The sequence below is a fragment of the Equus przewalskii genome, chromosome 12, assembly GCF_037783145.1.
Source record: "Equus przewalskii isolate Varuska chromosome 12, EquPr2, whole genome shotgun sequence".
NCBI classification, from domain to species: domain Eukaryota; kingdom Metazoa; phylum Chordata; class Mammalia; order Perissodactyla; family Equidae; genus Equus; species Equus przewalskii.
In genome coordinates this window covers 8,891,248-8,915,280 of record NC_091842.1, presented here as the reverse complement: position 1 = coordinate 8,915,280, position 24,033 = coordinate 8,891,248, and the positions used below count along the sequence as shown (strand labels likewise).

The window sequence follows — 24,033 nt, the reverse complement described above, 5'->3', positions numbered from 1 at the left end:
CAGGAAGAAAGGGAAGTTCAGGACAGGGCCTGACCTTGGTGACACAGGAATTGGGCAGGGGAGGGAAGAGAGGGAACAGGTAGACAGGAGGTCCAACCTGGGGGGGTGGTCAGCTGAGTAGTAGTCCAAGTTGTCTGTGGCGACGTAAGGGTGGTAGGAGTCTGAGGGGTAGTTGCCAATGTTCTTGGAGGCTGGGTGGTGAGTGAGGCGCGGCTGGTCAACTTGCTTGAAGGCATCACAGCAATTCGAAAGCTGCTGCTTGGTTTGGTGGTCAGTAGGAGGCTAGTGAAGCCAGGCGTACGTGGCGTGGTTACAGAGTTGGTGCTCATCGAAGTCCCCCTAGGGGGTCTTTGTATGCTTGTTGAAACTGTGTTGACAGGGACAATCCCAGTGCTGATAGAACTAGGAGCATCACTTATGACATTGGTGGGGCCAGGCTCAAGAACTGACGTAGAAGTGTCCATATGTGTAGGAAAGACACTAATCATACTGCTGGATTCAGGAAGGGTGAACTTCTCAGTGGGAGAGGGAAGGACTGATAATGAGACGGTGGGCGTAAAGGTAACTTCACTACTCGGGTCACTCTCCACACGTGGAGAAGTGGAAGAAGCAGGCACTGTTGTAAGTGATATGTGCTGTGGATATGTGGTGGTGGAAGAAGTAAAAATGGTAGGACTAATGGCAGTTTCACTAAGACTAGGGGTGAAAGGAGACGTGGATGTAGAAAAGCTTGTAGTAGCAGACACAGACGGATTCGAAAAAGCAGAGAGAAAAGAAGACCTTGGAATTTCTGAACGGGAGAAATGTGCGGATGGAGGAAGACGGCCACTGGTGAGGACTGCAGTTACTCTGCTAGAAGATACAGTAGGAGGTGGAAATATTGTAGATGCTGAAGAAAGCATAACTGTACTAGGAGATGTGGTTATGGCATTTCTGTGCATACTAAAACTAGAGGAAGATTCTGTGGGGGATATGCAAGAAGATATCAGTGATGTTGACGACACGGGTGTTTTCAACAAGTATCTGTAAGAGGTGCCAGATGTGTCAACAAGAGAAGGAGAGGGGGCAGGCAGTCTCATATCGTTGGAAGACACGACGAAGGTGGTCAAGGTGGAGACGGATCCCATAGCTGGGGGAGCCGGAGAGGACACAAGTGGGGCGGTGGGTGGCGCGAAGGTGCTGGAGGTCACCGGAGGAGGCGAGGTGGGGGACGGTGGGGAGGAGACGGCATTGGTGTTGGTGGGAGCGAGGGAGGACGTGACGGGGGCAGGAGCAGTGAGGGCTGTCGTGAGAGCCTCTGGAGGCAGGGCGGGGGTAGGAGGCAGTGTGGTTCTCCAGGTGGATGGGGCGTGAGAGGTGGTGTCGGTCGGGCTGCCTGTGTGCGTGGTGGCTGCGGTGGAGGAGGGTGGTCCCGTGGCGGGGGTGGAGGTCGGGTAGGCATGGGTGGGAGTGGGTGGCGGGGTGGATCCCGCGGTTGTGCGCCGGGTGAGGGTGCTGCTTGCAGGCGGGGTGCTGCCCTCTGGGTGCGTGGTGCCGGGAGAGGAGCCTGCGGACGTGGCCGGAATAGTGGTGGAGGGGGACGGAGAAGGGGGGCGAGGGGTGCTGGTGAGCGTGGGCGGCAGAGGGGGCGTCGTGGCAGAGGTGGTGGTGCCACCGGGCGTGGTTTCTGTATGTAGGCTGGCGGGGGATGAAGGGACCGCGTGCGTGGGGGCCGCCGAGGGGCTGGAGGCAGCGAGTGTGGAGGTGAGGTGGGTGGCGGCGACCAAGGCACCGGTGGTCGGCGCGGAGGTGGGGGTGATGGTGGCCGGTGGTGTGGTCGGGTGGCCTGTACTGACCGCTGAGGACGGGGCGAGGACTGTGGATGCCTGCGCGGTGTGGGAGGTCGGCGGAGGCGGGCTTCCTGCCGATGTGGTGGCGCTGGCTGTGGAGTAGAGGGTGGAGGAAGAGGCCCCGGGCGGGCTGTGTGGTGTTGCAGGGGCGGGCGTGGTGCCCATGCTCGTGGGAGCGGCCGTGGCTGTGTGTGGAGTGGAGGCCGTGGGGGCCGGGGCCGTGACGGAGGGGGCCGGGCTGGAAGTGTCAGCGGGAGCGGTGCTCTCAGAGGTGCTGGCCGGGCTGACAGTGCCAGGGCCAGGGGCAGAGGCAGAGGCAGAGGCAGAGGCAGGGGTGGACGTGGCGTGGGTGGCAGGCAGCGTGGTAAGCGGGGCGGAAGGAGGGGGAGCGAGGGTGGCCAAAGTGGAGACGGGTCCCGTGGCCGGGGGAGGCGGAGAGGACACAAGCGGGGCGGTGGGTGGCGCGAAGGTGCTGGAGGTCACCGGAGGAGGCGAGGTGGGGGACGGTGGGGAGGAGACGGCATTGGTGCTGGTGGGAGCGAGGGAGGACGTGACGGGGGCAGGAGCAGTGAGGGCTGTCGTGAGAGCCTCTGGAGGCAGGGCGGGGGTAGGAGGCAGTGTGGTTCTCCAGGTGGATGGGGCGTGAGAGGTGGTGTCGGTCGGGCTGCCTGTGTGCGTGGTGGCTGCGGTGGAGGAGGGTGGTCCCGTGGCGGGGGTGGAGGTCGGGTAGGCATGGGTGGGAGTGGGTGGCGGGGTGGATCCCGCGGTTGTGCGCCGGGTGAGGGTGCTGCTTGCAGGCGGGGTGCTGCCCTCTGGGTGCGTGGTGCCGGGAGAGGAGCCTGCGGACGTGGCCGGAATAGTGGTGGAGGGGGACGGAGAAGGGGGGCGAGGGGTGCTGGTGAGCGTGGGCGGCAGAGGGGGCGTCGTGGCAGAGGTGGTGGTGCCACCGGGCGTGGTTTCTGTATGTAGGCTGGCGGGGGATGAAGGGACCGCGTGCGTGGGGGCCGCCGAGGGGCTGGAGGCAGCGAGTGTGGAGGTGAGGTGGGTGGCGGCGGCCAAGGCACCGGTGGTCGGCGCGGAGGTGGGGGTGATGGTGGCCGGTGGTGTGGTCGGGTGGCCTGTACTGACCGCTGAGGACGGGGCGAGGACTGTGGATGCCTGCGCGGTGTGGGAGGTCGGCGGAGGCGGGCTTCCTGCCGATGTGGTGGCGCTGGCTGTGGAGTAGAGGGTGGAGGAAGAGGCCCCGGGCGGGCTGTGTGGTGTTGCAGGGGCGGGCGTGGTGCCCATGCTCGTGGGAGCGGCCGTGGCTGTGTGTGGAGTGGAGGCCGTGGGGGCCGGGGCCGTGACGGAGGGGGCCGGGCTGGAAGTGTCAGCGGGAGCGGTGCTCTCAGAGGTGCTGGCCGGGCTGACAGTGCCAGGGCCAGGGGCAGAGGCAGAGGCAGAGGCAGAGGCAGGGGTGGACGTGGCGTGGGTGGCAGGCAGCGTGGTAAGCGGGGCGGAAGGAGGGGGAGCGAGGGTGGCCAAAGTGGAGACGGGTCCCGTGGCCGGGGGAGGCGGAGAGGACACAAGCGGGGCGGTGGGTGGCGCGAAGGTGCTGGAGGTCACCGGAGGAGGCGAGGTGGGGGACGGTGGGGAGGAGACGGCATTGGTGCTGGTGGGAGCGAGGGAGGACGTGACGGGGGCAGGAGCAGTGAGGGCTGTCGTGAGAGCCTCTGGAGGCAGGGCGGGGGTAGGAGGCAGTGTGGTTCTCCAGGTGGATGGGGCGTGAGAGGTGGTGTCGGTCGGGCTGCCTGTGTGCGTGGTGGCTGCGGTGGAGGAGGGTGGTCCCGTGGCGGGGGTGGAGGTCGGGTAGGCATGGGTGGGAGTGGGTGGCGGGGTGGATCCCGCGGTTGTGCGCCGGGTGAGGGTGCTGCTTGCAGGCGGGGTGCTGCCCTCTGGGTGCGTGGTGCCGGGAGAGGAGCCTGCGGACGTGGCCGGAATAGTGGTGGAGGGGGACGGAGAAGGGGGGCGAGGGGTGCTGGTGAGCGTGGGCGGCAGAGGGGGCGTCGTGGCAGAGGTGGTGGTGCCACCGGGCGTGGTTTCTGTATGTAGGCTGGCGGGGGATGAAGGGACCGCGTGCGTGGGGGCCGCCGAGGGGCTGGAGGCAGCGAGTGTGGAGGTGAGGTGGGTGGCGGCGGCCAAGGCACCGGTGGTCGGCGCGGAGGTGGGGGTGATGGTGGCCGGTGGTGTGGTCGGGTGGCCTGTACTGACCGCTGAGGACGGGGCGAGGACTGTGGATGCCTGCGCGGTGTGGGAGGTCGGCGGAGGCGGGCTTCCTGCCGATGTGGTGGCGCTGGCTGTGGAGTAGAGGGTGGAGGAAGAGGCCCCGGGCGGGCTGTGTGGTGTTGCAGGGGCGGGCGTGGTGCCCATGCTCGTGGGAGCGGCCGTGGCTGTGTGTGGAGTGGAGGCCGTGGGGGCCGGGGCCGTGACGGAGGGGGCCGGGCTGGAAGTGTCAGCGGGAGCGGTGCTCTCAGAGGTGCTGGCCGGGCTGACAGTGCCAGGGCCAGGGGCAGAGGCAGAGGCAGAGGCAGAGGCAGGGGTGGACGTGGCGTGGGTGGCAGGCAGCGTGGTAAGCGGGGCGGAAGGAGGGGGAGCGAGGGTGGCCAAAGTGGAGACGGGTCCCGTGGCCGGGGGAGGCGGAGAGGACACAAGCGGGGCGGTGGGTGGCGCGAAGGTGCTGGAGGTCACCGGAGGAGGCGAGGTGGGGGACGGTGGGGAGGAGACGGCATTGGTGCTGGTGGGAGCGAGGGAGGACGTGACGGGGGCAGGAGCAGTGAGGGCTGTCGTGAGAGCCTCTGGAGGCAGGGCGGGGGTAGGAGGCAGTGTGGTTCTCCAGGTGGATGGGGCGTGAGAGGTGGTGTCGGTCGGGCTGCCTGTGTGCGTGGTGGCTGCGGTGGAGGAGGGTGGTCCCGTGGCGGGGGTGGAGGTCGGGTAGGCATGGGTGGGAGTGGGTGGCGGGGTGGATCCCGCGGTTGTGCGCCGGGTGAGGGTGCTGCTTGCAGGCGGGGTGCTGCCCTCTGGGTGCGTGGTGCCGGGAGAGGAGCCTGCGGACGTGGCCGGAATAGTGGTGGAGGGGGACGGAGAAGGGGGGCGAGGGGTGCTGGTGAGCGTGGGCGGCAGAGGGGGCGTCGTGGCAGAGGTGGTGGTGCCACCGGGCGTGGTTTCTGTATGTAGGCTGGCGGGGGATGAAGGGACCGCGTGCGTGGGGGCCGCCGAGGGGCTGGAGGCAGCGAGTGTGGAGGTGAGGTGGGTGGCGGCGGCCAAGGCACCGGTGGTCGGCGCGGAGGTGGGGGTGATGGTGGCCGGTGGTGTGGTCGGGTGGCCTGTACTGACCGCTGAGGACGGGGCGAGGACTGTGGATGCCTGCGCGGTGTGGGAGGTCGGCGGAGGCGGGCTTCCTGCCGATGTGGTGGCGCTGGCTGTGGAGTAGAGGGTGGAGGAAGAGGCCCCGGGCGGGCTGTGTGGTGTTGCAGGGGCGGGCGTGGTGCCCATGCTCGTGGGAGCGGCCGTGGCTGTGTGTGGAGTGGAGGCCGTGGGGGCCGGGGCCGTGACGGAGGGGGCCGGGCTGGAAGTGTCAGCGGGAGCGGTGCTCTCAGAGGTGCTGGCCGGGCTGACAGTGCCAGGGCCAGGGGCAGAGGCAGAGGCAGAGGCAGAGGCAGGGGTGGACGTGGCGTGGGTGGCAGGCAGCGTGGTAAGCGGGGCGGAAGGAGGGGGAGCGAGGGTGGCCAAAGTGGAGACGGGTCCCGTGGCCGGGGGAGGCGGAGAGGACACAAGCGGGGCGGTGGGTGGCGCGAAGGTGCTGGAGGTCACCGGAGGAGGCGAGGTGGGGGACGGTGGGGAGGAGACGGCATTGGTGTTGGTGGGAGCGAGGGAGGACGTGACGGGGGCAGGAGCAGTGAGGGCTGTCGTGAGAGCCTCTGGAGGCAGGGCGGGGGTAGGAGGCAGTGTGGTTCTCCAGGTGGATGGGGCGTGAGAGGTGGTGTCGGTCGGGCTGCCTGTGTGCGTGGTGGCTGCGGTGGAGGAGGGTGGTCCCGTGGCGGGGGTGGAGGTCGGGTAGGCATGGGTGGGAGTGGGTGGCGGGGTGGATCCCGCGGTTGTGCGCCGGGTGAGGGTGCTGCTTGCAGGCGGGGTGCTGCCCTCTGGGTGCGTGGTGCCGGGAGAGGAGCCTGCGGACGTGGCCGGAATAGTGGTGGAGGGGGACGGAGAAGGGGGGCGAGGGGTGCTGGTGAGCGTGGGCGGCAGAGGGGGCGTCGTGGCAGAGGTGGTGGTGCCACCGGGCGTGGTTTCTGTATGTAGGCTGGCGGGGGATGAAGGGACCGCGTGCGTGGGGGCCGCCGAGGGGCTGGAGGCAGCGAGTGTGGAGGTGAGGTGGGTGGCGGCGGCCAAGGCACCGGTGGTCGGCGCGGAGGTGGGGGTGATGGTGGCCGGTGGTGTGGTCGGGTGGCCTGTACTGACCGCTGAGGACGGGGCGAGGACTGTGGATGCCTGCGCGGTGTGGGAGGTCGGCGGAGGCGGGCTTCCTGCCGATGTGGTGGCGCTGGCTGTGGAGTAGAGGGTGGAGGAAGAGGCCCCGGGCGGGCTGTGTGGTGTTGCAGGGGCGGGCGTGGTGCCCATGCTCGTGGGAGCGGCCGTGGCTGTGTGTGGAGTGGAGGCCGTGGGGGCCGGGGCCGTGACGGAGGGGGCCGGGCTGGAAGTGTCAGCGGGAGCGGTGCTCTCAGAGGTGCTGGCCGGGCTGACAGTGCCAGGGCCAGGGGCAGAGGCAGAGGCAGAGGCAGAGGCAGGGGTGGACGTGGCGTGGGTGGCAGGCAGCGTGGTAAGCGGGGCGGAAGGAGGGGGAGCGAGGGTGGCCAAAGTGGAGACGGGTCCCGTGGCCGGGGGAGGCGGAGAGGACACAAGCGGGGCGGTGGGTGGCGCGAAGGTGCTGGAGGTCACCGGAGGAGGCGAGGTGGGGGACGGTGGGGAGGAGACGGCATTGGTGCTGGTGGGAGCGAGGGAGGACGTGACGGGGGCAGGAGCAGTGAGGGCTGTCGTGAGAGCCTCTGGAGGCAGGGCGGGGGTAGGAGGCAGTGTGGTTCTCCAGGTGGATGGGGCGTGAGAGGTGGTGTCGGTCGGGCTGCCTGTGTGCGTGGTGGCTGCGGTGGAGGAGGGTGGTCCCGTGGCGGGGGTGGAGGTCGGGTAGGCATGGGTGGGAGTGGGTGGCGGGGTGGATCCCGCGGTTGTGCGCCGGGTGAGGGTGCTGCTTGCAGGCGGGGTGCTGCCCTCTGGGTGCGTGGTGCCGGGAGAGGAGCCTGCGGACGTGGCCGGAATAGTGGTGGAGGGGGACGGAGAAGGGGGGCGAGGGGTGCTGGTGAGCGTGGGCGGCAGAGGGGGCGTCGTGGCAGAGGTGGTGGTGCCACCGGGCGTGGTTTCTGTATGTAGGCTGGCGGGGGATGAAGGGACCGCGTGCGTGGGGGCCGCCGAGGGGCTGGAGGCAGCGAGTGTGGAGGTGAGGTGGGTGGCGGCGGCCAAGGCACCGGTGGTCGGCGCGGAGGTGGGGGTGATGGTGGCCGGTGGTGTGGTCGGGTGGCCTGTACTGACCGCTGAGGACGGGGCGAGGACTGTGGATGCCTGCGCGGTGTGGGAGGTCGGCGGAGGCGGGCTTCCTGCCGATGTGGTGGCGCTGGCTGTGGAGTAGAGGGTGGAGGAAGAGGCCCCGGGCGGGCTGTGTGGTGTTGCAGGGGCGGGCGTGGTGCCCATGCTCGTGGGAGCGGCCGTGGCTGTGTGTGGAGTGGAGGCCGTGGGGGCCGGGGCCGTGACGGAGGGGGCCGGGCTGGAAGTGTCAGCGGGAGCGGTGCTCTCAGAGGTGCTGGCCGGGCTGACAGTGCCAGGGCCAGGGGCAGAGGCAGAGGCAGAGGCAGAGGCAGGGGTGGACGTGGCGTGGGTGGCAGGCAGCGTGGTAAGCGGGGCGGAAGGAGGGGGAGCGAGGGTGGCCAAAGTGGAGACGGGTCCCGTGGCCGGGGGAGGCGGAGAGGACACAAGCGGGGCGGTGGGTGGCGCGAAGGTGCTGGAGGTCACCGGAGGAGGCGAGGTGGGGGACGGTGGGGAGGAGACGGCATTGGTGCTGGTGGGAGCGAGGGAGGACGTGACGGGGGCAGGAGCAGTGAGGGCTGTCGTGAGAGCCTCTGGAGGCAGGGCGGGGGTAGGAGGCAGTGTGGTTCTCCAGGTGGATGGGGCGTGAGAGGTGGTGTCGGTCGGGCTGCCTGTGTGCGTGGTGGCTGCGGTGGAGGAGGGTGGTCCCGTGGCGGGGGTGGAGGTCGGGTAGGCATGGGTGGGAGTGGGTGGCGGGGTGGATCCCGCGGTTGTGCGCCGGGTGAGGGTGCTGCTTGCAGGCGGGGTGCTGCCCTCTGGGTGCGTGGTGCCGGGAGAGGAGCCTGCGGACGTGGCCGGAATAGTGGTGGAGGGGGACGGAGAAGGGGGGCGAGGGGTGCTGGTGAGCGTGGGCGGCAGAGGGGGCGTCGTGGCAGAGGTGGTGGTGCCACCGGGCGTGGTTTCTGTATGTAGGCTGGCGGGGGATGAAGGGACCGCGTGCGTGGGGGCCGCCGAGGGGCTGGAGGCAGCGAGTGTGGAGGTGAGGTGGGTGGCGGCGGCCAAGGCACCGGTGGTCGGCGCGGAGGTGGGGGTGATGGTGGCCGGTGGTGTGGTCGGGTGGCCTGTACTGACCGCTGAGGACGGGGCGAGGACTGTGGATGCCTGCGCGGTGTGGGAGGTCGGCGGAGGCGGGCTTCCTGCCGATGTGGTGGCGCTGGCTGTGGAGTAGAGGGTGGAGGAAGAGGCCCCGGGCGGGCTGTGTGGTGTTGCAGGGGCGGGCGTGGTGCCCATGCTCGTGGGAGCGGCCGTGGCTGTGTGTGGAGTGGAGGCCGTGGGGGCCGGGGCCGTGACGGAGGGGGCCGGGCTGGAAGTGTCAGCGGGAGCGGTGCTCTCAGAGGTGCTGGCCGGGCTGACAGTGCCAGGGCCAGGGGCAGAGGCAGAGGCAGAGGCAGAGGCAGGGGTGGACGTGGCGTGGGTGGCAGGCAGCGTGGTAAGCGGGGCGGAAGGAGGGGGAGCGAGGGTGGCCAAAGTGGAGACGGGTCCCGTGGCCGGGGGAGGCGGAGAGGACACAAGCGGGGCGGTGGGTGGCGCGAAGGTGCTGGAGGTCACCGGAGGAGGCGAGGTGGGGGACGGTGGGGAGGAGACGGCATTGGTGCTGGTGGGAGCGAGGGAGGACGTGACGGGGGCAGGAGCAGTGAGGGCTGTCGTGAGAGCCTCTGGAGGCAGGGCGGGGGTAGGAGGCAGTGTGGTTCTCCAGGTGGATGGGGCGTGAGAGGTGGTGTCGGTCGGGCTGCCTGTGTGCGTGGTGGCTGCGGTGGAGGAGGGTGGTCCCGTGGCGGGGGTGGAGGTCGGGTAGGCATGGGTGGGAGTGGGTGGCGGGGTGGATCCCGCGGTTGTGCGCCGGGTGAGGGTGCTGCTTGCAGGCGGGGTGCTGCCCTCTGGGTGCGTGGTGCCGGGAGAGGAGCCTGCGGACGTGGCCGGAATAGTGGTGGAGGGGGACGGAGAAGGGGGGCGAGGGGTGCTGGTGAGCGTGGGCGGCAGAGGGGGCGTCGTGGCAGAGGTGGTGGTGCCACCGGGCGTGGTTTCTGTATGTAGGCTGGCGGGGGATGAAGGGACCGCGTGCGTGGGGGCCGCCGAGGGGCTGGAGGCAGCGAGTGTGGAGGTGAGGTGGGTGGCGGCGGCCAAGGCACCGGTGGTCGGCGCGGAGGTGGGGGTGATGGTGGCCGGTGGTGTGGTCGGGTGGCCTGTACTGACCGCTGAGGACGGGGCGAGGACTGTGGATGCCTGCGCGGTGTGGGAGGTCGGCGGAGGCGGGCTTCCTGCCGATGTGGTGGCGCTGGCTGTGGAGTAGAGGGTGGAGGAAGAGGCCCCGGGCGGGCTGTGTGGTGTTGCAGGGGCGGGCGTGGTGCCCATGCTCGTGGGAGCGGCCGTGGCTGTGTGTGGAGTGGAGGCCGTGGGGGCCGGGGCCGTGACGGAGGGGGCCGGGCTGGAAGTGTCAGCGGGAGCGGTGCTCTCAGAGGTGCTGGCCGGGCTGACAGTGCCAGGGCCAGGGGCAGAGGCAGAGGCAGAGGCAGAGGCAGGGGTGGACGTGGCGTGGGTGGCAGGCAGCGTGGTAAGCGGGGCGGAAGGAGGGGGAGCGAGGGTGGCCAAAGTGGAGACGGGTCCCGTGGCCGGGGGAGGCGGAGAGGACACAAGCGGGGCGGTGGGTGGCGCGAAGGTGCTGGAGGTCACCGGAGGAGGCGAGGTGGGGGACGGTGGGGAGGAGACGGCATTGGTGTTGGTGGGAGCGAGGGAGGACGTGACGGGGGCAGGAGCAGTGAGGGCTGTCGTGAGAGCCTCTGGAGGCAGGGCGGGGGTAGGAGGCAGTGTGGTTCTCCAGGTGGATGGGGCGTGAGAGGTGGTGTCGGTCGGGCTGCCTGTGTGCGTGGTGGCTGCGGTGGAGGAGGGTGGTCCCGTGGCGGGGGTGGAGGTCGGGTAGGCATGGGTGGGAGTGGGTGGCGGGGTGGATCCCGCGGTTGTGCGCCGGGTGAGGGTGCTGCTTGCAGGCGGGGTGCTGCCCTCTGGGTGCGTGGTGCCGGGAGAGGAGCCTGCGGACGTGGCCGGAATAGTGGTGGAGGGGGACGGAGAAGGGGGGCGAGGGGTGCTGGTGAGCGTGGGCGGCAGAGGGGGCGTCGTGGCAGAGGTGGTGGTGCCACCGGGCGTGGTTTCTGTATGTAGGCTGGCGGGGGATGAAGGGACCGCGTGCGTGGGGGCCGCCGAGGGGCTGGAGGCAGCGAGTGTGGAGGTGAGGTGGGTGGCGGCGGCCAAGGCACCGGTGGTCGGCGCGGAGGTGGGGGTGATGGTGGCCGGTGGTGTGGTCGGGTGGCCTGTACTGACCGCTGAGGACGGGGCGAGGACTGTGGATGCCTGCGCGGTGTGGGAGGTCGGCGGAGGCGGGCTTCCTGCCGATGTGGTGGCGCTGGCTGTGGAGTAGAGGGTGGAGGAAGAGGCCCCGGGCGGGCTGTGTGGTGTTGCAGGGGCGGGCGTGGTGCCCATGCTCGTGGGAGCGGCCGTGGCTGTGTGTGGAGTGGAGGCCGTGGGGGCCGGGGCCGTGACGGAGGGGGCCGGGCTGGAAGTGTCAGCGGGAGCGGTGCTCTCAGAGGTGCTGGCCGGGCTGACAGTGCCAGGGCCAGGGGCAGAGGCAGAGGCAGAGGCAGAGGCAGGGGTGGACGTGGCGTGGGTGGCAGGCAGCGTGGTAAGCGGGGCGGAAGGAGGGGGAGCGAGGGTGGCCAAAGTGGAGACGGGTCCCGTGGCCGGGGGAGGCGGAGAGGACACAAGCGGGGCGGTGGGTGGCGCGAAGGTGCTGGAGGTCACCGGAGGAGGCGAGGTGGGGGACGGTGGGGAGGAGACGGCATTGGTGTTGGTGGGAGCGAGGGAGGACGTGACGGGGGCAGGAGCAGTGAGGGCTGTCGTGAGAGCCTCTGGAGGCAGGGCGGGGGTAGGAGGCAGTGTGGTTCTCCAGGTGGATGGGGCGTGAGAGGTGGTGTCGGTCGGGCTGCCTGTGTGCGTGGTGGCTGCGGTGGAGGAGGGTGGTCCCGTGGCGGGGGTGGAGGTCGGGTAGGCATGGGTGGGAGTGGGTGGCGGGGTGGATCCCGCGGTTGTGCGCCGGGTGAGGGTGCTGCTTGCAGGCGGGGTGCTGCCCTCTGGGTGCGTGGTGCCGGGAGAGGAGCCTGCGGACGTGGCCGGAATAGTGGTGGAGGGGGACGGAGAAGGGGGGCGAGGGGTGCTGGTGAGCGTGGGCGGCAGAGGGGGCGTCGTGGCAGAGGTGGTGGTGCCACCGGGCGTGGTTTCTGTATGTAGGCTGGCGGGGGATGAAGGGACCGCGTGCGTGGGGGCCGCCGAGGGGCTGGAGGCAGCGAGTGTGGAGGTGAGGTGGGTGGCGGCGGCCAAGGCACCGGTCGTCGGCGTGGAGGTGGGGGTGATGGTGGCCGGTGGTGTGGTCGGGTGGCCTGTACTGACCGCTGAGGACGGGGCGAGGACTGTGGATGCCTGCGCGGTGTGGGAGGTCGGCGGAGGCGGGCTTCCTGCCGATGTGGTGGCGCTGGCTGTGGAGTAGAGGGTGGAGGAAGAGGCCCCGGGCGGGCTGTGTGGTGTTGCAGGGGCGGGCGTGGTGCCCATGCTCGTGGGAGCGGCCGTGGCTGTGTGTGGAGTGGAGGCCGTGGGGGCCGGGGCCGTGACGGAGGGGGCCGGGCTGGAAGTGTCAGCGGGAGCGGTGCTCTCAGAGGTGCTGGCCGGGCTGACAGTGCCAGGGCCAGGGGCAGAGGCAGAGGCAGAGGCAGAGGCAGGGGTGGACGTGGCGTGGGTGGCAGGCAGCGTGGTAAGCGGGGCGGAAGGAGGGGGAGCGAGGGTGGCCAAAGTGGAGACGGGTCCCGTGGCCGGGGGAGGCGGAGAGGACACAAGCGGGGCGGTGGGTGGCGCGAAGGTGCTGGAGGTCACCGGAGGAGGCGAGGTGGGGGACGGTGGGGAGGAGACGGCATTGGTGTTGGTGGGAGCGAGGGAGGACGTGACGGGGGCAGGAGCAGTGAGGGCTGTCGTGAGAGCCTCTGGAGGCAGGGCGGGGGTAGGAGGCAGTGTGGTTCTCCAGGTGGATGGGGCGTGAGAGGTGGTGTCGGTCGGGCTGCCTGTGTGCGTGGTGGCTGCGGTGGAGGAGGGTGGTCCCGTGGCGGGGGTGGAGGTCGGGTAGGCATGGGTGGGAGTGGGTGGCGGGGTGGATCCCGCGGTTGTGCGCCGGGTGAGGGTGCTGCTTGCAGGCGGGGTGCTGCCCTCTGGGTGCGTGGTGCCGGGAGAGGAGCCTGCGGACGTGGCCGGAATAGTGGTGGAGGGGGACGGAGAAGGGGGGCGAGGGGTGCTGGTGAGCGTGGGCGGCAGAGGGGGCGTCGTGGCAGAGGTGGTGGTGCCACCGGGCGTGGTTTCTGTATGTAGGCTGGCGGGGGATGAAGGGACCGCGTGCGTGGGGGCCGCCGAGGGGCTGGAGGCAGCGAGTGTGGAGGTGAGGTGGGTGGCGGCGGCCAAGGCACCGGTGGTCGGCGCGGAGGTGGGGGTGATGGTGGCCGGTGGTGTGGTCGGGTGGCCTGTACTGACCGCTGAGGACGGGGCGAGGACTGTGGATGCCTGCGCGGTGTGGGAGGTCGGCGGAGGCGGGCTTCCTGCCGATGTGGTGGCGCTGGCTGTGGAGTAGAGGGTGGAGGAAGAGGCCCCGGGCGGGCTGTGTGGTGTTGCAGGGGCGGGCGTGGTGCCCATGCTCGTGGGAGCGGCCGTGGCTGTGTGTGGAGTGGAGGCCGTGGGGGCCGGGGCCGTGACGGAGGGGGCCGGGCTGGAAGTGTCAGCGGGAGCGGTGCTCTCAGAGGTGCTGGCCGGGCTGACAGTGCCAGGGCCAGGGGCAGAGGCAGAGGCAGAGGCAGAGGCAGGGGTGGACGTGGCGTGGGTGGCAGGCAGCGTGGTAAGCGGGGCGGAAGGAGGGGGAGCGAGGGTGGCCAAAGTGGAGACGGGTCCCGTGGCCGGGGGAGGCGGAGAGGACACAAGCGGGGCGGTGGGTGGCGCGAAGGTGCTGGAGGTCACCGGAGGAGGCGAGGTGGGGGACGGTGGGGAGGAGACGGCATTGGTGCTGGTGGGAGCGAGGGAGGACGTGACGGGGGCAGGAGCAGTGAGGGCTGTCGTGAGAGCCTCTGGAGGCAGGGCGGGGGTAGGAGGCAGTGTGGTTCTCCAGGTGGATGGGGCGTGAGAGGTGGTGTCGGTCGGGCTGCCTGTGTGCGTGGTGGCTGCGGTGGAGGAGGGTGGTCCCGTGGCGGGGGTGGAGGTCGGGTAGGCATGGGTGGGAGTGGGTGGCGGGGTGGATCCCGCGGTTGTGCGCCGGGTGAGGGTGCTGCTTGCAGGCGGGGTGCTGCCCTCTGGGTGCGTGGTGCCGGGAGAGGAGCCTGCGGACGTGGCCGGAATAGTGGTGGAGGGGGACGGAGAAGGGGGGCGAGGGGTGCTGGTGAGCGTGGGCGGCAGAGGGGGCGTCGTGGCAGAGGTGGTGGTGCCACCGGGCGTGGTTTCTGTATGTAGGCTGGCGGGGGATGAAGGGACCGCGTGCGTGGGGGCCGCCGAGGGGCTGGAGGCAGCGAGTGTGGAGGTGAGGTGGGTGGCGGCGGCCAAGGCACCGGTGGTCGGCGCGGAGGTGGGGGTGATGGTGGCCGGTGGTGTGGTCGGGTGGCCTGTACTGACCGCTGAGGACGGGGCGAGGACTGTGGATGCCTGCGCGGTGTGGGAGGTCGGCGGAGGCGGGCTTCCTGCCGATGTGGTGGCGCTGGCTGTGGAGTAGAGGGTGGAGGAAGAGGCCCCGGGCGGGCTGTGTGGTGTTGCAGGGGCGGGCGTGGTGCCCATGCTCGTGGGAGCGGCCGTGGCTGTGTGTGGAGTGGAGGCCGTGGGGGCCGGGGCCGTGACGGAGGGGGCCGGGCTGGAAGTGTCAGCGGGAGCGGTGCTCTCAGAGGTGCTGGCCGGGCTGACAGTGCCAGGGCCAGGGGCAGAGGCAGAGGCAGAGGCAGAGGCAGGGGTGGACGTGGCGTGGGTGGCAGGCAGCGTGGTAAGCGGGGCGGAAGGAGGGGGAGCGAGGGTGGCCAAAGTGGAGACGGGTCCCGTGGCCGGGGGAGGCGGAGAGGACACAAGCGGGGCGGTGGGTGGCGCGAAGGTGCTGGAGGTCACCGGAGGAGGCGAGGTGGGGGACGGTGGGGAGGAGACGGCATTGGTGTTGGTGGGAGCGAGGGAGGACGTGACGGGGGCAGGAGCAGTGAGGGCTGTCGTGAGAGCCTCTGGAGGCAGGGCGGGGGTAGGAGGCAGTGTGGTTCTCCAGGTGGATGGGGCGTGAGAGGTGGTGTCGGTCGGGCTGCCTGTGTGCGTGGTGGCTGCGGTGGAGGAGGGTGGTCCCGTGGCGGGGGTGGAGGTCGGGTAGGCATGGGTGGGAGTGGGTGGCGGGGTGGATCCCGCGGTTGTGCGCCGGGTGAGGGTGCTGCTTGCAGGCGGGGTGCTGCCCTCTGGGTGCGTGGTGCCGGGAGAGGAGCCTGCGGACGTGGCCGGAATAGTGGTGGAGGGGGACGGAGAAGGGGGGCGAGGGGTGCTGGTGAGCGTGGGCGGCAGAGGGGGCGTCGTGGCAGAGGTGGTGGTGCCACCGGGCGTGGTTTCTGTATGTAGGCTGGCGGGGGATGAAGGGACCGCGTGCGTGGGGGCCGCCGAGGGGCTGGAGGCAGCGAGTGTGGAGGTGAGGTGGGTGGCGGCGGCCAAGGCACCGGTGGTCGGCGCGGAGGTGGGGGTGATGGTGGCCGGTGGTGTGGTCGGGTGGCCTGTACTGACCGCTGAGGACGGGGCGAGGACTGTGGATGCCTGCGCGGTGTGGGAGGTCGGCGGAGGCGGGCTTCCTGCCGATGTGGTGGCGCTGGCTGTGGAGTAGAGGGTGGAGGAAGAGGCCCCGGGCGGGCTGTGTGGTGTTGCAGGGGCGGGCGTGGTGCCCATGCTCGTGGGAGCGGCCGTGGCTGTGTGTGGAGTGGAGGCCGTGGGGGCCGGGGCCGTGACGGAGGGGGCCGGGCTGGAAGTGTCAGCGGGAGCGGTGCTCTCAGAGGTGCTGGCCGGGCTGACAGTGCCAGGGCCAGGGGCAGAGGCAGAGGCAGAGGCAGAGGCAGGGGTGGACGTGGCGTGGGTGGCAGGCAGCGTGGTAAGCGGGGCGGAAGGAGGGGGAGCGAGGGTGGCCAAAGTGGAGACGGGTCCCGTGGCCGGGGGAGGCGGAGAGGACACAAGCGGGGCGGTGGGTGGCGCGAAGGTGCTGGAGGTCACCGGAGGAGGCGAGGTGGGGGACGGTGGGGAGGAGACGGCATTGGTGCTGGTGGGAGCGAGGGAGGACGTGACGGGGGCAGGAGCAGTGAGGGCTGTCGTGAGAGCCTCTGGAGGCAGGGCGGGGGTAGGAGGCAGTGTGGTTCTCCAGGTGGATGGGGCGTGAGAGGTGGTGTCGGTCGGGCTGCCTGTGTGCGTGGTGGCTGCGGTGGAGGAGGGTGGTCCCGTGGCGGGGGTGGAGGTCGGGTAGGCATGGGTGGGAGTGGGTGGCGGGGTGGATCCCGCGGTTGTGCGCCGGGTGAGGGTGCTGCTTGCAGGCGGGGTGCTGCCCTCTGGGTGCGTGGTGCCGGGAGAGGAGCCTGCGGACGTGGCCGGAATAGTGGTGGAGGGGGACGGAGAAGGGGGGCGAGGGGTGCTGGTGAGCGTGGGCGGCAGAGGGGGCGTCGTGGCAGAGGTGGTGGTGCCACCGGGCGTGGTTTCTGTATGTAGGCTGGCGGGGGATGAAGGGACCGCGTGCGTGGGGGCCGCCGAGGGGCTGGAGGCAGCGAGTGTGGAGGTGAGGTGGGTGGCGGCGGCCAAGGCACCGGTGGTCGGCGCGGAGGTGGGGGTGATGGTGGCCGGTGGTGTGGTCGGGTGGCCTGTACTGACCGCTGAGGACGGGGCGAGGACTGTGGATGCCTGCGCGGTGTGGGAGGTCGGCGGAGGCGGGCTTCCTGCCGATGTGGTGGCGCTGGCTGTGGAGTAGAGGGTGGAGGAAGAGGCCCCGGGCGGGCTGTGTGGTGTTGCAGGGGCGGGCGTGGTGCCCATGCTCGTGGGAGCGGCCGTGGCTGTGTGTGGAGTGGAGGCCGTGGGGGCCGGGGCCGTGACGGAGGGGGCCGGGCTGGAAGTGTCAGCGGGAGCGGTGCTCTCAGAGGTGCTGGCCGGGCTGACAGTGCCAGGGCCAGGGGCAGAGGCAGAGGCAGAGGCAGAGGCAGGGGTGGACGTGGCGTGGGTGGCAGGCAGCGTGGTAAGCGGGGCGGAAGGAGGGGGAGCGAGGGTGGCCAAAGTGGAGACGGGTCCCGTGGCCGGGGGAGGCGGAGAGGACACAAGCGGGGCGGTGGGTGGCGCGAAGGTGCTGGAGGTCACCGGAGGAGGCGAGGTGGGGGACGGTGGGGAGGAGACGGCATTGGTGTTGGTGGGAGCGAGGGAGGACGTGACGGGGGCAGGAGCAGTGAGGGCTGTCGTGAGAGCCTCTGGAGGCAGGGCGGGGGTAGGAGGCAGTGTGGTTCTCCAGGTGGATGGGGCGTGAGAGGTGGTGTCGGTCGGGCTGCCTGTGTGCGTGGTGGCTGCGGTGGAGGAGGGTGGTCCCGTGGCGGGGGTGGAGGTCGGGTAGGCATGGGTGGGAGTGGGTGGCGGGGTGGATCCCGCGGTTGTGCGCCGGGTGAGGGTGCTGCTTGCAGGCGGGGTGCTGCCCTCTGGGTGCGTGGTGCCGGGAGAGGAGCCTGCGGACGTGGCCGGAATAGTGGTGGAGGGGGACGGAGAAGGGGGGCGAGGGGTGCTGGTGAGCGTGGGCGGCAGAGGGGGCGTCGTGGCAGAGGTGGTGGTGCCACCGGGCGTGGTTTCTGTATGTAGGCTGGCGGGGGATGAAGGGACCGCGTGCGTGGGGGCCGCCGAGGGGCTGGAGGCAGCGAGTGTGGAGGTGAGGTGGGTGGCGGCGGCCAAGGCACCGGTGGTCGGCGCGGAGGTGGGGGTGATGGTGGCCGGTGGTGTGGTCGGGTGGCCTGTACTGACCGCTGAGGACGGGGCGAGGACTGTGGATGCCTGCGCGGTGTGGGAGGTCGGCGGAGGCGGGCTTCCTGCCGATGTGGTGGCGCTGGCTGTGGAGTAGAGGGTGGAGGAAGAGGCCCCGGGCGGGCTGTGTGGTGTTGCAGGGGCGGGCGTGGTGCCCATGCTCGTGGGAGCGGCCGTGGCTGTGTGTGGAGTGGAGGCCGTGGGGGCCGGGGCCGTGACGGAGGGGGCCGGGCTGGAAGTGTCAGCGGGAGCGGTGCTCTCAGAGGTGCTGGCCGGGCTGACAGTGCCAGGGCCAGGGGCAGAGGCAGAGGCAGAGGCAGAGGCAGGGGTGGACGTGGCGTGGGTGGCAGGCAGCGTGGTAAGCGGGGCGGAAGGAGGGGGAGCGAGGGTGGCCAAAGTGGAGACGGGTCCCGTGGCCGGGGGAGGCGGAGAGGACACAAGCGGGGCGGTGGGTGGCGCGAAGGTGCTGGAGGTCACCGGAGGAGGCGAGGTGGGGGACGGTGGGGAGGAGACGGCATTGGTGCTGGTGGGAGCGAGGGAGGACGTGACGGGGGCAGGAGCAGTGAGGGCTGTCGTGAGAGCCTCTGGAGGCAGGGCGGGGGTAGGAGGCAGTGTGGTTCTCCAGGTGGATGGGGCGTGAGAGGTGGTGTCGGTCGGGCTGCCTGTGTGCGTGGTGGCTGCGGTGGAGGAGGGTGGTCCCGTGGCGGGGGTGGAGGTCGGGTAGGCATGGGTGGGAGTGGGTGGCGGGGTGGATCCCGCGGTTGTGCGCCGGGTGAGGGTGCTGCTTGCAGGCGGGGTGCTGCCCTCTGGGTGCGTGGTGCCGGGAGAGGAGCCTGCGGACGTGGCCGGAATAGTGGTGGAGGGGGACGGAGAAGGGGGGCGAGGGGTGCTGGTGAGCGTGGGCGGCAGAGGGGGCGTCGTGGCAGAGGTGGTGGTGCCACCGGGCGTGGTTTCTGTATGTAGGCTGGCGGGGGATGAAGGGACCGCGTGCGTGGGGGCCGCCGAGGGGCTGGAGGCAGCGAGTGTGGAGGTGAGGTGGGTGGCGGCGGCCAAGGCACCGGTGGTCGGCGCGGAGGTGGGGGTGATGGTGGCCGGTGGTGTGGTCGGGTGGCCTGTACTGACCGCTGAGGACGGGGCGAGGACTGTGGATGCCTGCGCGGTGTGGGAGGTCGGCGGAGGCGGGCTTCCTGCCGATGTGGTGGCGCTGGCTGTGGAGTAGAGGGTGGAGGAAGAGGCCCCGGGCGGGCTGTGTGGTGTTGCAGGGGCGGGCGTGGTGCCCATGCTCGTGGGAGCGGCCGTGGCTGTGTGTGGAGTGGAGGCCGTGGGGGCCGGGGCCGTGACGGAGGGGGCCGGGCTGGAAGTGTCAGCGGGAGCGGTGCTCTCAGAGGTGCTGGCCGGGCTGACAGTGCCAGGGCCAGGGGCAGAGGCAGAGGCAGAGGCAGAGGCAGGGGTGGACGTGGCGTGGGTGGCAGGCAGCGTGGTAAGCGGGGCGGAAGGAGGGGGAGCGAGGGTGGCCAAAGTGGAGACGGGTCCCGTGGCCGGGGGAGGCGGAGAGGACACAAGCGGGGCGGTGGGTGGCGCGAAGGTGCTGGAGGTCACCGGAGGAGGCGAGGTGGGGGACGGTGGGGAGGAGACGGCATTGGTGTTGGTGGGAGCGAGGGAGGACGTGACGGGGGCAGGAGCAGTGAGGGCTGTCGTGAGAGCCTCTGGAGGCAGGGCGGGGGTAGGAGGCAGTGTGGTTCTCCAGGTGGATGGGGCGTGAGAGGTGGTGTCGGTCGGGCTGCCTGTGTGCGTGGTGGCTGCGGTGGAGGAGGGTGGTCCCGTGGCGGGGATGGAGGTCGGGTAGGCATGGGTGGGAGTGGGTGGCGGGGTGGATCCCGCGGTTGTGCGCCGGGTGAGGGTGCTGCTTGCAGGCGGGGTGCTGCCCTCTGGGTGCGTGGTGCCGGGAGAGGAGCCTGCGGACGTGGCCGGAATAGTGGTGGAGGGGGACGGAGAAGGGGGGCGAGGGGTGCTGGTGAGCGTGGGCGGCAGAGGGGGCGTCGTGGCAGAGGTGGTGGTGCCACCGGGCGTGGTTTCTGTATGTAGGCTGGCGGGGGATGAAGGGACCGCGTGCGTGGGGGCCGCCGAGGGGCTGGAGGCAGCGAGTGTGGAGGTGAGGTGGGTGGCGGCGGCCAAGGCACCGGTGGTCGGCGCAGAGGTGGGGGTGATGGTGGCCGGTGGTGTGGTCGGGTGGCCTGTACTGACCGCTGAGGACGGGGCGAGGACTGTGGATGCCTGCGCGGTGTGGGAGGTCGGCGGAGGCGGGCTTCCTGCCGATGTGGTGGCGCTGGCTGTGGAGTAGAGGGTGGAGGAAGAGGCCCCGGGCGGGCTGTGTGGTGTTGCAGGGGCGGGCGTGGTGCCCATGCTCGTGGGAGCGGCCGTGGCTGTGTGTGGAGTGGAGGCCGTGTGGGCCGGGGCCGTGACGGAGGGGGCCGGGCTGGAAGTGTCAGCGGGAGCGGTGCTCTCAGAGGTGCTGGCCGGGCTGACAGTGCCAGGGCCAGGGGCAGAGGCAGAGGCAGAGGCAGAGGCAGGGGTGGACGTGGCGTGGGTGGCAGGCAGCGTGGTAAGCGGGGCGGAAGGAGGGGGAGCGAGGGTGGCCAAAGTGGAGACGGGTCCCGTGGCCGGGGGAGGCGGAGAGGACACAAGCGGGGCGGTGGGTGGCGCGAAGGTGCTGGAGGTCACCGGAGGAGGCGAGGTGGGGGACGGTGGGGAGGAGACGGCATTGGTGTTGGTGGGAGCGAGGGAGGACGTGACGGGGGCAGGAGCAGTGAGGGCTGTCGTGAGAGCCTCTGGAGGCAGGGCGGGGGTAGGAGGCAGTGTGGTTCTCCAGGTGGATGGGGCGTGAGAGGTGGTGTCGGTCAGGCTGCCTGTGTGCGTGGTGGCTGCGGTGGAGGAGGGTGGTCCCGTGGCGGGGGTGGAGGTCGGGTAGGCATGGGTGGGAGTGGGTGGCGGGGTGGATCCCGCGGTTGTGCGCCGGGTGAGGGTGCTGCTTGCAGGCGGGGTGCTGCCCTCTGGGTGCGTGGTGCCGGGAGAGGAGCCTGCGGACGTGGCCGGAATAGTGGTGGAGGGGGACGGAGAAGGGGGGCGAGGGGTGCTGGTGAGCGTGGGCGGCAGAGGGGGCGTCGTGGCAGAGGTGGTGGTGCCACCGGGCGTGGTTTCTGTATGTAGGCTGGCGGGGGATGAAGGGACCGCGTGCGTGGGGGCCGCCGAGGGGCTGGAGGCAGCGAGTGTGGAGGTGAGGTGGGTGGCGGCGGCCAAGGCACCGGTGGTCGGCGCGGAGGTGGGGGTGATGGTGGCCGGTGGTGTGGTCGGGTGGCCTGTACTGACCGCTGAGGACGGGGCGAGGACTGTGGATGCCTGCGCGGTGTGGGAGGTCGGCGGAGGCGGGCTTCCTGCCGATGTGGTGGCGCTGGCTGTGGAGTAGAGGGTGGAGGAAGAGGCCCCGGGCGGGCTGTGTGGTGTTGCAGGGGCGGGCGTGGTGCCCATGCTCGTGGGAGCGGCCGTGGCTGTGTGTGGAGTGGAGGCCGTGGGGGCCGGGGCCGTGACGGAGGGGGCCGGGCTGGAAGTGTCAGCGGGAGCGGTGCTCTCAGAGGTGCTGGCCGGGCTGACAGTGCCAGGGCCAGGGGCAGAGGCAGAGGCAGGGGTGGACGTGGCGTGGGTGGCAGGCAGCGTGGTAAGCGGGGCGGAAGGAGGGGGAGCGAGGGTGGCCAAAGTGGAGACGGGTCCCGTGGCCGGGGGAGGCGGAGAGGACACAAGCGGGGCGGTGGGTGGCGCGAAGGTGCTGGAGGTCACCGGAGGAGGCGAGGTGGGGGACGGTGGGGAGGAGACGGCATTGGTGCTGGTGGGAGCGAGGGAGGACGTGACGGGGGCAGGAGCAGTGAGGGCTGTCGTGAGAGCCTCTGGAGGCAGGGCGGGGGTAGGAGGCAGTGTGGTTCTCCAGGTGGATGGGGCGTGAGAGGTGGTGTCGGTCGGGCTGCCTGTGTGCGTGGTGGCTGCGGTGGAGGAGGGTGGTCCCGTGGCGGGGGTGGAGGTCGGGTAGGCATGGGTGGGAGTGGGTGGCGGGGTGGATCCCGCGGTTGTGCGCCGGGTGAGGGTGCTGCTTGCAGGCGGGGTGCTGCCCTCTGGGTGCGTGGTGCCGGGAGAGGAGCCTGCGGACGTGGCCGGAATAGTGGTGGAGGGGGACGGAGAAGGGGGGCGAGGGGTGCTGGTGAGCGTGGGCGGCAGAGGGGGCGTCGTGGCAGAGGTGGTGGTGCCACCGGGCGTGGTTTCTGTATGTAGGCTGGCGGGGGATGAAGGGACCGCGTGCGTGGGGGCCGCCGAGGGGCTGGAGGCAGCGAGTGTGGAGGTGAGGTGGGTGGCGGCGGCCAAGGCACCGGTGGTCGGCGCGGAGGTGGGGGTGATGGTGGCCGGTGGTGTGGTCGGGTGGCCTGTACTGACCGCTGAGGACGGGGCGAGGACTGTGGATGCCTGCGCGGTGTGGGAGGTCGGCGGAGGCGGGCTTCCTGCCGATGTGGTGGCGCTGGCTGTGGAGTAGAGGGTGGAGGAAGAGGCCCCGGGCGGGCTGTGTGGTGTTGCAGGGGCGGGCGTGGTGCCCATGCTCGTGGGAGCGGCCGTGGCTGTGTGTGGAGTGGAGGCCGTGGGGGCCGGGGCCGTGACGGAGGGGGCCGGGCTGGAAGTGTCAGCGGGAGCGGTGCTCTCAGAGGTGCTGGCCGGGCTGACAGTGCCAGGGCCAGGGGCAGAGGCAGAGGCAGAGGCAGAGGCAGGGGTGGACGTGGCGTGGGTGGCAGGCAGCGTGGTAAGCGGGGCGGAAGGAGGGGGAGCGAGGGTGGCCAAAGTGGAGACGGGTCCCGTGGCCGGGGGAGGCGGAGAGGACACAAGCGGGGCGGTGGGTGGCGCGAAGGTGCTGGAGGTCACCGGAGGAGGCGAGGTGGGGGACGGTGGGGAGGAGACGGCATTGGTGCTGGTGGGAGCGAGGGAGGACGTGACGGGGGCAGGAGCAGTGAGGGCTGTCGTGAGAGCCTCTGGAGGCAGGGCGGGGGTAGGAGGCAGTGTGGTTCTCCAGGTGGATGGGGCGTGAGAGGTGGTGTCGGTCGGGCTGCCTGTGTGCGTGGTGGCTGCGGTGGAGGAGGGTGGTCCCGTGGCGGGGGTGGAGGTCGGGTAGGCATGGGTGGGAGTGGGTGGCGGGGTGGATCCCGCGGTTGTGCGCCGGGTGAGGGTGCTGCTTGCAGGCGGGGTGCTGCCCTCTGGGTGCGTGGTGCCGGGAGAGGAGCCTGCGGACGTGGCCGGAATAGTGGTGGAGGGGGACGGAGAAGGGGGGCGAGGGGTGCTGGTGAGCGTGGGCGGCAGAGGGGGCGTCGTGGCAGAGGTGGTGGTGCCACCGGGCGTGGTTTCTGTATGTAGGCTGGCGGGGGATGAAGGGACCGCGTGCGTGGGGGCCGCCGAGGGGCTGGAGGCAGCGAGTGTGGAGGTGAGGTGGGTGGCGGCGGCCAAGGCACCGGTGGTCGGCGCGGAGGTGGGGGTGATGGTGGCCGGTGGTGTGGTCGGGTGGCCTGTACTGACCGCTGAGGACGGGGCGAGGACTGTGGATGCCTGCGCGGTGTGGGAGGTCGGCGGAGGCGGGCTTCCTGCCGATGTGGTGGCGCTGGCTGTGGAGTAGAGGGTGGAGGAAGAGGCCCCGGGCGGGCTGTGTGGTGTTGCAGGGGCGGGCGTGGTGCCCATGCTCGTGGGAGCGGCCGTGGCTGTGTGTGGAGTGGAGGCCGTGGGGGCCGGGGCCGTGACGGAGGGGGCCGGGCTGGAAGTGTCAGCGGGAGCGGTGCTCTCAGAGGTGCTGGCCGGGCTGACAGTGCCAGGGCCAGGGGCAGAGGCAGAGGCAGAGGCAGAGGCAGGGGTGGACGTGGCGTGGGTGGCAGGCAGCGTGGTAAGCGGGGCGGAAGGAGGGGGAGCGAGGGTGGCCAAAGTGGAGACGGGTCCCGTGGCCGGGGGAGGCGGAGAGGACACAAGCGGGGCGGTGGGTGGCGCGAAGGTGCTGGAGGTCACCGGAGGAGGCGAGGTGGGGGACGGTGGGGAGGAGACGGCATTGGTGTTGGTGGGAGCGAGGGAGGACGTGACGGGGGCAGGAGCAGTGAGGGCTGTCGTGAGAGCCTCTGGAGGCAGGGCGGGGGTAGGAGGCAGTGTGGTTCTCCAGGTGGATGGGGCGTGAGAGGTGGTGTCGGTCGGGCTGCCTGTGTGCGTGGTGGCTGCGGTGGAGGAGGGTGGTCCCGTGGCGGGGGTGGAGGTCGGGTAGGCATGGGTGGGAGTGGGTGGCGGGGTGGATCCCGCGGTTGTGCGCCGGGTGAGGGTGCTGCTTGCAGGCGGGGTGCTGCCCTCTGGGTGCGTGGTGCCGGGAGAGGAGCCTGCGGACGTGGCCGGAATAGTGGTGGAGGGGGACGGAGAAGGGGGGCGAGGGGTGCTG

The 24,033-nt window shown here is 71.0% G+C and overlaps 1 protein-coding gene across 1 annotated transcript in view; it reads right to left on the bottom strand.

Annotated features, from left to right (window-relative positions):
- The window catches only part of LOC103543630 (mucin-3B-like), an 84,658-nt gene that overhangs the window by 5,276 nt on the left and 55,349 nt on the right, over window positions 1-24,033 (bottom strand). The window contains exon 4 of the mRNA XM_070568929.1: window positions 98-23,974. Coding sequence (XP_070425030.1) covers window positions 98-23,974 — 23,877 coding nt within the window. The remainder of the gene's footprint in view (window positions 1-97; window positions 23,975-24,033) is intronic.